This window comes from Manis javanica, chromosome 5 (genome assembly GCF_040802235.1).
Source record: "Manis javanica isolate MJ-LG chromosome 5, MJ_LKY, whole genome shotgun sequence".
In the NCBI taxonomy this organism is placed as follows: Eukaryota; Metazoa; Chordata; class Mammalia; order Pholidota; family Manidae; genus Manis; species Manis javanica.
The window spans coordinates 28,987,683-29,000,183 of NC_133160.1; the positions used below are offsets into that span (position 1 = coordinate 28,987,683).

Sequence of the window (12,501 nt, forward strand, 5' to 3'; positions counted from 1 at the left end):
CCTCCCCTAAGCCTGGCACTCTCTATAGTTCTCTGCTTTATTTTCTTGATAGCACTTTTTACTAGCTAATATATTATTTTCTTTATCTGGTTAGTTGTCTGTGTTCCACAACTAGAATGTTAAGTTCCTGGAGGGCAGAGATTTTCTGGTTTGTTTTGTTCATTTGTCTCCCACACTTAGAACAGTGCCTGGCACACAGGAAGTGCTCAGTACAAATGTATTACATGCTGATACCAATCACACCAAAGGCCAGAACATGTCAGAAGTTTCCCAGTGCTTAGGCAGGCCCAGGCATAGAATCCCCTTCCCCAAAGCAAAGGCAGCAGACATACTAACCTGCCATATTCCTTATGCAGAGTGACCAGAAAAGCACAGAGCTCGCTAGCATGACAGCCTGGGAGGCCGGTTACAATGCTGATAATTACCTACATGAAAGAAAAGTCATGTGAGTTTGTGATTCAACTGGGAGGCAGCACTGTGTAAGAGGTTAAGAGAAGTGACTTCTAGAGCCAGGTTCTGTGGGTCTGAACCTCGGCACAAGCACTCACAAGCTATGTGACCTTAGGCTAACAACAGAACCTACTATGCAGGCTGCATGTGATGATGAACTGAGTTAATATATGTAAAGGTCTTAGAACATAGAACATAAATACCATATAAAATGTCTTACTAATATATTTTCCATGGAGTAAGTTTGACTAGATCAGTTAAAATGCAATGGGAAATACTGGGCAGAACGGAGGTCTCGGACAAAAATGCCATGGGCTTAATTGGTGTGGTAAACTCGGTGGAGAGGAGTGGCACTGGAGATGCTTCTGTCTGGCTGCCCATGCCCTCCAAGCTGAGGGCCTGAGCTAAGGAAACAAACTGGATATAGACTCAATTCTGAGTCCTAATGGGGAGAAGAGGAGCCAGGTTGGACTGTCTGAACCTCAGTACACAACCACGTGAAAACAGGGTGCTCTGCAGGTAGATATTCCAGAGCACCTTGAAGAAATTTGCTGACAAAGAAGGGCTCATGCAGGGGAGGAAATGAACCATGTAACTGCTGAAGGATATGGATGGAAATGACAGAGCATGTGTTTTATTTCACAGCACAGACTCACTGGGATAGGCCTGGCCACAGGTAACTTAGACTAAAGCACAGCATGGTGCCACTCATCACTTGAGCTGGTCACCTAAGTACAGAGATGGCTATGGATTCCTCTTCTTTTGTGGGAACCAGAGTTCTCCCTGTGGGCCTAAGCAGGATCCTGCTCTGTATCCCTTTCTGCCCCTGTGGGCAGTACTCCTTGTAACTGACCTTGTTTCTTCTCCTCCCATCCAAATTTCCCCATCCTGTTTCCCATTCCTCAGCCTCTCAGATCACAGAAGCCAGACACCTTACTTTAAGGCTAGTCCTATAGCACCTTTTTAATAAAATACAACAAATAGGCATTTTCATTTTTAAACTCCTACATAAGGGAAAAATGAGGCTTCTAATTACTTAGTCCTATTTTCTTTTTCAGCAGTCTTCTACATTTGCACAGAAATAAATGCCTTTTTTGAGCCTATTACAACATGGTTCCAAAGAAATGATGGGAGAAGTCAAAAGGAGGGAGTGTGAAGTAGGAGCAGATTTAAATTCACTCTTGGAAAGATAAGTTTATAAACTATCACCTTCCCTGGTGATGTCAGCAAAGCCTGACTAACCATGCCTTTCTCCTTATTAAGCTCAATGTGTCACTCACTGCCAGGAAAGTCCTTATTTCAACCACAAAAGAGCTGACGGAATGAGAGCACTGAGTAAGGGTTTGGAAGACCTGGAAAAAAGCAAGAGGAGGGCATGGCAAAGTGCCAGAGTTTCACTTCTACCATGGGGCTTGGCTGGGGTTAATATGAATGCTTGTGCAGTCATTGTCTAGAGCAGGTTTCGTGTGCAGCATTACATTGGAACCCAAGCAGGTGGAGAGAGCTTTATAAAGGGACTCTGCTTGAGCTTTTGTTAGCTGATGCAGAAGATCCAAGGTCAGCCTATCAGGGTTACCTTCCTGTGAATTCCCAGTGTATCTGGTGAGCCACTGTACCTTGTCATGTTCTACCCGGTGAGCGGGGGTGATTTCAGCTTGCTGCAGCAGGACAGGGAGATGGGTCCTCCTCACAGGCTCCCGACTGATGCTGCCAACGGCAAAATGCTGGAGAAACCTAGAGACACAAAGACAACGCTATTCTGTTACCACTACCAGCCTGGCCTGAGGGTGCCTATTCACATGAGAAACTCCTTATTTGACCATCAAAAAATAAATCTTAGAGAGATGCTCTCTAGATAATCAAACTGCATATGGCATGTCACTACTACTTTTTACAGTAATCCCTATGAAGCTTTAAAAAAAAGGAGCTTATAAAGGACTAATACTGAGGTTTCAGACATTTCAAAAGCCAGAACATTAAACACCTATAAACAAAACTAGAGCTTACTGGTCCAGCTCTGGGAGTCTGGCTGGGAGTAGCTTCAGAGGACTCCGTTTCTCCCCAGCAGCCGGACTCAGGACATTGAAGAGCTTCTGGGCACTGGAGTGTCTGGAATGTCAAAGGCTCACAGATTAGAACTCTGCCTCCCTACAGCACACGTACCTTCCATAACTTGTTTGGATGATTTCAAGCCAGAGTACCATGACAGTCAAGGCTCCCAAAACAAGCATCTCACTGACATAAACAAAATGCAGTGTCAGTGCAGACAACTGGTATGCCCACTTAGGAAGACTGGCCTGAACCCCTGGTTATACTTGTTGTCTGATTCTTGGTAGATTTCATCTCTCTTGACTTCTATTTCACCAAGGGCACTGGCTACCTGCAAGCTGGCAGCACTGCAATGACTGCGTCGGCTCTTCCAGAAGCCAAGATCCCTGCGTTACATAATGCAAATCATCCCGCAGAGACAGCAGACACACACTGCTAGGGAAGCAAGCAAAAACACTGAAGGCAGCCACTTACAATCTCTTTTGTTCCACAGATAATCCATCTTCTTGGATCACTTTTAAAGACAGCCCTGACTTAGCCTGTTGTTGCCAGGGGGAGAAGACCTAAACAAAACAGAATTTGAGCAAAGAACACTTTAAACCCAACAACAGGATATGGAACCCACATGGGGATTTGATAGTTGTTGAAAATCTAGACTGTCAGTACAGAGAAAAACCATCATAACAAACAAGTTTGTTTCAAAAATAGAGGCCTGAAGCAATTTTGTTCTGTGTTTTTCATTTTCTAGAATTTCTTTCTGGGTTCCTCTCCCAGGGATTCTGCTCTTTCAGAGGCCAGGAAGCACGGAGGAAGGTGTCAGGTAACACCTTTATAGCAGCAAGGACATGTTCTTCCCTGATGATAGGGCCAGTCAGAAGGAGCAGTTCAAACTTCTGCCTAGAGGCTGAAGAGAATCCACAGGGCTGTCTCTATGTTCTGGGATTCAAAGGACAAGCACTGGGAGGTAGGAAGGACCAGCAGGCAGTAAGAGGGAGACACAGACTGGCCTGAGACACTACACTGCAGCCAAGGACAGCTCTCATCTCCTTCATGGGCTACGAATCTGTCCTGAGGGAGGGACACTGCCCCTCGCACACTGCTGCAATCATACCTTTCCAGACATTTCCACCAGTCATGAAGCTGGCCATCCGTTTGAGTTTGGCTATTGCCTGTTCTCTAAGTAGGCTGTGTAATTGGCGGTAAGCTCCTTCACTCATGCAATCTGTGACGAGTGCCTATAATATGCAGTCTGCCAGGTAGGAGACCATTCACAAGGGCAAGGCCTGTGAACCCTGAGAACCAGGGGAGGGAGACAGCTGGGTAGGGCAGAGAGCTCACATCCAGTAGGCAGGGCCCGACAATTTAATAAAGTAGCTACAGAATATGAGTCTAATTAACATTTAAGGGGGACAAAGAAGATTTTTCTTAGAAGCTGAAAGCCTTTTGTTCAGTTCCTTTAGGTTCTTACCTCTCAACAGCAAGAGCACCCCCCACTGGTCCTCCCAACTCTCCCTCATATCACCTCGCTGTCAGCCCTGAGATGCTGCCTTATCATCTAAATTGCAAGGGAAATAAGTAGTAGCTGTTTTGCTAACTAATGATTGATGTTACCTCTGAGTAAAATGCTTGGTATATCTTTGATTTGGGGAAAAGGGCAATCATTAGAAAATTGCTTGATCCATGGAAATGAACTGGGAGATGAGGAAGCAATGAGCTTCTGAAGTCTATCAGAAGGGCGGCAACAATACTGGTGGAATCCTAAAGAGAAAAAGAGGGACTATCAGTGAGAAAAGCCATGTGCATAGTATCAGCCTTCCCAACTGCTGTCAGAAACATGCAATGAATTTTGGTACAATTATTTTCATATTATGTGATTTACTGGGACTCAATTACAGATGTGCTTTCTAATACCCAGTTACAGGCTATATAGGAAGTACAAGGGTCTTTTTTCCTAAACTGAAAATGTCATCTCAAAATTTTTCCTATGATGTTAATCCCTTACCAGATATATTTATGTCTTATAAATATTTTCTCCCATTCTGTGGGTTGTTTTCACTTTCCTGATAATGTTATTTGATGCACAGTTTTTAATTTTGATGAAGTCCAATTTATGTATTTTGTTGTTGTTGTCTGTGGTTTTGATGTTGCCTAATCCAAGGTCGTGAGGATTTACTCCTTTATGTTTTCTTCTGAGAGTTTAATAGTTTTGGTTCTTACATTTAGGCCTCTGTTACATTTTGAGTTAATTTTTGGTATGTGGTATAAGGGTCTATCTTCATTCCTTTGCTTCCCCAGCACCACTTGTTGAAAAGACTGTCCTTTCCTCACTGAATGGTTTTTGCACCTTTGTTGAAAATCATTTGACCATATCTGTGAGGATTTATTTCTGGGCTCTCTATTTTATTGCATCAGCCTCTGTGTCTGACCGTATGCCAGTACTACACTGTTGTCTGATTTCGGTAGCTTTGTAGAAAGTTTTGAAATCAGGAAGTGTGAGTCCTCCAACTATGCTCTTTTCAATATTACTTTGGTTATTTGGGGTCCCCTGAGATTCTCAATGATATTCAGGGTGGGTTTTTCTGTTTCTGCAAGAAAATGCCTTTGGGATTGATAGGAATTGCACTGAATCTGTAGATTGTTTTGAGTAATACTGTCATCTTAACAATATTAAGTTTTCCAATCCATGAACATAGGATGTCTTACCATTTATTTAGTTCTTTAATTCTTTCAGCAATGTTTTACAGTTTTCAATGCACAAGTCTTTCAACTCCTTTGTGGAATTTATTCCTAAGTATTTTATTTTTTTTGATACTATCATAAAAGCAAATGTTTTAATATCTTTTTTGGATTGTTCATTGCTAGGGTATAGAAGTGCAACTGATTTTTGTGTGTTGAGTTTGTATTCGGCAATTCTGGTGAATTTCTTTATTAATTGTAAGAGTTTTTTGTGTGGAATGTTTAGGGTTTTCTACATATAAGATCATGTCATCTGTGAACAGAGATAATTTTCCTTCCTTTCCAATTTAGATGATTTTTATTTCTTTTTCTTGTCTAATTGCTCTGGCTACAACTTCTAATGCTATGTTGAACAGAAGTGACAAAAGCAAGCATCCTTGTCTTATTCCTGATCTTAGGGGGAAAGGTTTAAGATCTAATTTTTCATTATAAAAGTAATACGCTTATTAATTTTAAAATTGAAAAAAAGTAGAATAGAGGAGGTTAGAAAAATTAATCTACAGTCCCATCACCTAAACCCAACTACAGTTGACATTAAGCCCTATTCTTTCCAAGCATTTATTTCCTATTCATTCATTGATTTGCCTTTTCTAAGTGGTTATTCTAATAAATCAGATTTATTTTTACAGTTTCACATCTTGCTTTTGTAACATAACTTACCATTTGCATCTGCCATCTAGTTACAAACTATCTGTAATCACTTTGACAGATTGCATCCCATTCCCCTCTAAGACTACACTTATGGCTAGACATTTACATTGTTTATTCCACTCCTTCTCTGCCAATAGTACCTTTTATTTACTCTCTGCTAACTTATTGCTCTACATGGTAGTGTGAGGCTTTTTTTTATGTGCTTCCATATATTTCCTAACTAACCTCATATCCTCTGAACATCCCTGACCTGGGACTCAGTGTTTTCGTATTAGTTTTCATATTAGCAAAGACAGAACTCTTTATAAAAAAGAAATATTAACTCATTTGTTTTAATTATCAAAAATGTTTTTCCAAGTTTTTTCATGTTTTGTTTTTTAATTCTCTTTTTGAGAGACTTTTAGGGTTTTAAATTATTAACTAGTCTGATAAATTTTATGCTATATCCATATAATGGGACATTATTCAACAATAACAAGGAATAGACACAGATATGCACAACATGGTGCATATCTAAAAATCTAAAAATCATGATGTGAGATAAAAATGCCAGACTCAAAAGGCTACAGAATGTACGATATCCATTTATATTACATTTTAGAAAATGAAAATTAATCTATAGTGACAAAAAGCTAATCAGTGGTTGCCTAAAGCCAGAAGTGAAAGGAAAGATGAACTGCAAAAGGGCATTAGAAAACTTTTTGTGGGTGATGAAAGTCTTCTGTATCTTGTTTGGGCTAGTGGTTTCATGACGGTATACATCCATCAAAACTTTAGCTGGATCCACTTAATTATATTTAACATATACTTCAATAAATTATCAGCAAAAATTTAAAAAATCTGTATGCAGTCAAATTTGACAAACTTTTCCTTTAGAATTTCTTGTATTGTTTCTAAGCTTAGAAAGTCTTCTTGTCCCTAACAAGCTTAACAGATACTCATTTTTATATTCTTTTACTTGTGATATTTAAAAATATTCAATTTTAATCTATCAGTTTATTTTGATTTTTGATATGAGGTAAGACTCCATTTCCCCCCGAAATTAGCTAACTTATTGTCCCAGCACTTGAATGATTCATTTTTTCTTCCCTTATGTTAGAAGACTATTTAATCTAACATCAAAGCTTTCATCTAATAGGGATATCTGTTCTATCCTGTTGGGCTGCCTGTATTTTTGAACTGCCTGGTGAAGTTAAAGGATGGTTCTGGGGTAGAACCTTCATGGAGGTGGAGGTTAATCTGAGTGCACAAGGTGGGGTTAAGCCCTCTTGCAGAAAGTTAGCCATTTCTCTCCTCCTTTTGCTCGATTATAATTATTTCCCAGGCTAATGCGTGAGTAGAGCCTCATCAATGTCACAGGAAGTAGCTTCTTTCCAGTTCTTGAGTGAGTGAGACTTTGTGTCCCTAGGCAGAAGGCCATCTGTCAGGGGCCATTGGAGGACATCTACAGCCTACTTTCTGGTCCTCTTTGGGGTGAGTTAATTGGGCATAGGTAGCTGCTGGTCCTCCTAACCCAGATCCCTTTCTAACTGTCTTTTATAGAGCAGCGAGGCTGACAAAGCTCACAAGAGCACTGAGAGTAGGCAGCCTCTTCGTGAACTCCCTTGCTTGCTTATGCCTTAAGGGTAGTGCTGGTTTTTGACATCCTACCCTGTGGTGGTGGAGCAGGGAACAGGGCTTCCCTGTCAGAAGTGTGAATGTCTTTCTGAACACCAAAGCCATGGACTGGTAAAATACCTACCCCATCATAGAATGAAATGGAATTCATGTGATCCTTGGAAATGACGACACTTCTGTGATGACGGTGAGAAAATAGAAGGCCACCAGAGAAGAAATGCACTTTCCCTGGAAGGAAAAGAATGCTGATCAGAGTTGGAGGACTGGATCCTGGGGGCCAGATCCCAATGTCCTTCTTGCAGGTACCAGAGCACACCAGAGGGATAACTAGAGACTAGAATCTGTAGCACTTCAGTTACATGATTTTTATGCTAAGCCCTGTGCTCTGGGGAAGCCAATGTATCCTCCTAGACCCTCAGATAGAAATGAGGCATCAGTCACAGTCTTTGCATAAGAATTATAAAAAACAAATGAATTCGTTATCATCTGATGGGGAGAGGCAAAATTCTCATTCACTTATGGGTATCTTCTAAGGACACATAGTAAAGACTTTGGGTATGTCTGCTCCATATTGAGTTTATAGATGCTCATTTCTCCTATTTTGGCAGAAGCTGGCTCAGCTCTAAAGAGTCCATCTCCTTCACTTAAGGCCCAAGAAGGAGCACTACAGTCTTAGCTGAAGGACTAGTGAAGGGAGCTTAAGGGTCCCTGTGCCCGGCAAAATAACATGAGTTAGGCAGTAACTGGGTTCTATAGACACTGGAGGCCTGCTGTTTTGTAGTTCACAAAACAAGATGGGTGGGATGTGGACTATGGGTGTGAGCTCCTCGGGACAAGGATTCAGGTATAAGGAGACCTGGTATTTCCATGGCCAAAGTCATACAGAATATCTCAGTATGGGTTGTAGGGGACAGAACACAGAAAAGATGAACAGTTAAGATTATAAGGGCTTAGGTGGGCCCGGGTTTTCTTTGGAGACCCAAATGAAGCATGCAGAGAAGTCATAAAAGCCCTGAGTGAAGCTGCTCATGGAGCTGGATCCTTTCTGTTCCTGTAACAGACTTTCTTTCCCTGTTTTCACATATACAGAAGAAAGTAGTTCTTGGAGCTCAAGGCACAGGCTTGGAAATACTGTCATTAACATCTTTATGCTAAGGCAGAAGACAGGAAACAAACACGTAGGAGTGATTCCTTAGGCTGTAGCTCTAGGAAGTAGCCCCAAAGCTCTGCATGTGTAATGACAAGAAGAGCAAAGGCCAAGGTGAGGGATTTTGGAGACTTCAACTTTTGAGTCAGAGATAGGCCTAGTGAGTCTAGGGGCTCGTGTGTGCATGTTAATGAAGGGTGGGGAGGAGTAGGGGAGGTGGAGGCAGTTTAATAGATACAAGAGGAAGATTTGGAGTCTGAATATCAATAGAAGAACTAGATGATCTGACAGAGAGAACTAAAGCCAACCTTATCATCTGGGGCAGCAGCAGCCTCAACCAGCCAGCCCCATTCAAGGCTTCCCGATTCAAGCCCTGTAAGCCTCCCAACCTCTAACTTCAAAGCCTGGCCTCCCTTGTACAGAGCCTTGCTGTCTGGCCCTCTTGCATAGTGGCTACTCATGCCCCAGCTTCATCCTGTACTAACGCCAAGGATCCCCACTGCTGTTCCCAGACCATTCATTCCTCTCCATGCTGGCACAATACTTTCATTCCCTTAGAGACTCAGACAACTCGTTTCCTTCACTGCTCACATCTACTGCCCTCCTAATCAAGACACAACAGCTCAAGAACAGCTTCTGAATGTGCTCACAGTTTTCTCTTCCAAAGCCAACACTTTCACTTCTTCTGAGATCAGGGGGAAGGCCCATGCTATGTTCTGGCCTCACTGATCCTCAATCTCAACTCCACAACAGTAAAGCAGCACCCAGAACGTCTTAACCTCTGAAATCTCCAGCTACTTTGGACTACAGCATTCCACCATCCTTTTAACTATCTCACTCCCCAAACCTCACCTTCTGAGGGGGACACTGAGCCTTCAAAGCCCTCAGTGCCATTTCCCCTACTGCTCAGAAATTTCTGACTTTCCTCTCATCCACATCCAGGGCAGATCCCCTGGGGCAGGACATATCCTTCATCTCTGTTTGGTCAGGGAAATGGGTGGAAACAGATTTTACTCAAGCACCAAGCATGTCATATACATTTTAGTTTCCCATTTCACAACAATTTTAAGAGGCAATGTTCTTCTTATAGGACTGACGGTGAAACTCAGGCTTAGAGATTTCCCCTAAATTTACAGAACTACATGGTAGTGGAGCCCAGTATGGAACACAGGTTTCTCTGATGCCAAGGCATAGTACCATGCTGGGCCCCTTTGGTTCTCTCACCCCTTCACCCCTTTTTCCTTCCTTTTGCTTTCTCCAAAGCTGATGGTGATAAATCTGACGACGTGCCTTCTCTGCTTTCTCAGTCTCAACAAGCCCAGGTGCTGCCCACCAGCCCTTCCACTACTTTCCCAACTCCTTCCACCGACTGCCACAGGAACACCCCAAGTCCTTCAGAGCTCTCCTAACACCACTACCTCATCAATCCCAGCCACAAGATGACTACTTACTGTTTACAGAGAAAAGAGGGGTCAACAGGTGCCAGGAGTTAGCAACTGCTCCGTTAGCTCCTGCTTAGCATCTGCACCCTTCCAGGTCCTGGCCTCACCTTCTACCTGTGTACCTCTAATGCGAAGTCTCTCAGAAACAAGTCCAGTACTGCTCAAAGGCCTCCTGGACAAACTTCAAAGTCCTTCCAAAGCTTCCAGAAAAAAAGCAGAGATCCTAGAGTTGGCATATTCCAAATACCCACAGGGAATATGAAGACAGAGGTCAGGGAGGTCACCTTTAAGACTCTGAAGTTTTAAGTCTCTTTCTAGACTCTGAAGCTTCAAAACAAAATGGAAACGAGGAAGACAGAAATTCACATAGTGAGTGGGAAAGCACTCACTATGGGGCCTGGCCCAGGACAGGGTCTCAGTAGGAGCTGATTTTAGTACTGGTGCAGAGAGAATGTCCTGTGTTGCAGCTACCCCTCAGCTTGGCTACAGGGGCAGTAAGTTCGTCATTATTCTCAGAGCACACATGAAATAACTGAAGTGACTCACTGGGTGGCCTAGTGCCATAACCCTGATCTTTTAGATCTTAATCTGCTAGAAGGGGTAACACTTTTGGTATTTGCTCTGGACACTCATGACTGATAGATGGTGGTCCATGCCTTTGTGGAGGTTCCTTAGTGACCAGGGTAGCTGGCTCCTGATGAGGTCTCCCTAGCTGTTGGCCTCATCCCTAAAGCCCTTACTGAAGGCGTTCTGTCATTTCTTCTTCATGCAGAGTCTGAACACCCAAGGCAAGAGGACATTCTCTTTCACTACTCAGGAAGCAGCAGGGACTGCAGCATGGTTCTGTCTTAGACTGGCCTCTGCATCCCTGGGAGTTCCAACAGGAGAGGGGTGAGCCCTCAGGGCAAAATAAGACACCAAATTCTAATGAAGTATTTGGCTTTTCCTCCTCCAGGCAATTGGCTGTACAAATAAAAATTCTCCAATGGTCCAGTCTGTGTGAAGGTAGGAAGAAGAAACATTTATCACTGCTGGGGCAATATGATGCAGCGGTTGGATAATTTTTACTGTGTGTGTGTTTAAAATATACACATATGGTTTAAAGAAAATTGCTAAAACAACAAAACACTGAAGCCTGTATACTCACAGCTTAGCCCGAGAAATCAAGCATTACTAGCACCTTTGAAGTCTCCTGAATGTCCTCCCTCAATGGCCCTTTCTTCTACCCAAAGGGAATGAATATCCTGAATTCCATATAGTTTTATGATACTTCAGTATATCTGTAAACTATTATTTAGTCTTGTCTGTTTTGCTTTCATAAAAATGTAATCTTAATACACGTGTCCTGTGATTGGCTTACTTTTCTCAACATCCTGATCTTGAGTTGGCTGGGCTTTAGGTAATATGCAACCATATAATTTACTCATGTTCAGTGCTGCAGAGAACTTTCTCTGTTACAGTGTCCCTCAGTGGCTTTGTGTGGGCACATGGGAATGCATGAGAGGATGCAGAATGAAGGCAGCAGACAGCAGGTAACTACTGCCTGGGCCTTCCCATAACAGGAAGTGAAGCTCTGGTTGGTCACCAGAGTTCTCAGGATGTGTCCACTGCCCCATGTGTCAACAGGACCAGTGCCTGATAGAAAAAAACACTCTGGAATTTGATATCACTACAGGCAGAATGAAGGAGCTGCCTGAATCCCAACCATTCACTGAGACTTGTAGGAAATAATAAATATACAGCCAATTGATATTCAACAAAAGTACAAAGACAATTCAAAGGAGAAAGGAGAGTCTTCAACAAATAGTGCTGGAAAAACTGGATATTCCTATGTAAAACAATGAATGTCAACCTATACCTTCTATCAGACTTGCTGCCCATTCCCACCAGCCACAGTGGACGACCTCTTACTTCACAGGACATCAAGCACAGTACTCAGAAACTTTCTGCCTCAATAAATTAGCCCTAAATTAAATGCTGCTCTGCCTCTTGCCTAACAAAGCTTAAAACAAGGGTCTGGTGATAGGACTAAAAGAAAAATATATTGAACCAATTATTAGAACTGTATCCCATATGTTCAAGAAGCTAGAAGAAAGACTGAACCATGTTGACTTGACATGAAAGATGGACAAAATACCTAAGTCAAACTTCCAGAGATGAAAAATATAATGTGCAAGAAGAAAAATATGTTGCATGAAACACAGAGAAGACAAATAGTGATTGTACAACATCTTACTATGCTGATGGACAGTGACTGTAATGGGGTTTGTGGGGGGGACTTGGGTTAGGGGAGAGCCTAGTAAACATAATGTTCTTCATGTAATTGTAGATTAATGATAACAAAAAAAAAAGTAAAAAAAGTAAAAAAAAATATGTTGCATGAGTTTAATGACATTAGACAATTGTTGA

The 12,501-nt window shown here is 42.2% G+C and overlaps 1 protein-coding gene across 3 annotated transcripts in view; it reads right to left on the bottom strand.

The window, feature by feature from the left end:
- The window catches only part of DNAAF9 (dynein axonemal assembly factor 9), a 156,225-nt gene that overhangs the window by 61,347 nt on the left and 82,377 nt on the right, over positions 1 to 12,501 (bottom strand). For all 3 annotated transcript variants that reach the window (XM_073236851.1, XM_073236850.1, XM_073236852.1), the window contains exons 21-26: positions 7,628 to 7,731; positions 4,111 to 4,257; positions 2,974 to 3,062; positions 2,458 to 2,559; positions 2,067 to 2,184; positions 337 to 425 (exon numbers count right to left, since the gene is read on the bottom strand). In XM_073236851.1, the coding sequence (XP_073092952.1) occupies positions 337 to 425; positions 2,067 to 2,184; positions 2,458 to 2,559; positions 2,974 to 3,062; positions 4,111 to 4,257; positions 7,628 to 7,731 (649 nt within the window). The remainder of the gene's footprint in view (positions 1 to 336; positions 426 to 2,066; positions 2,185 to 2,457; positions 2,560 to 2,973; positions 3,063 to 4,110; positions 4,258 to 7,627; positions 7,732 to 12,501) is intronic.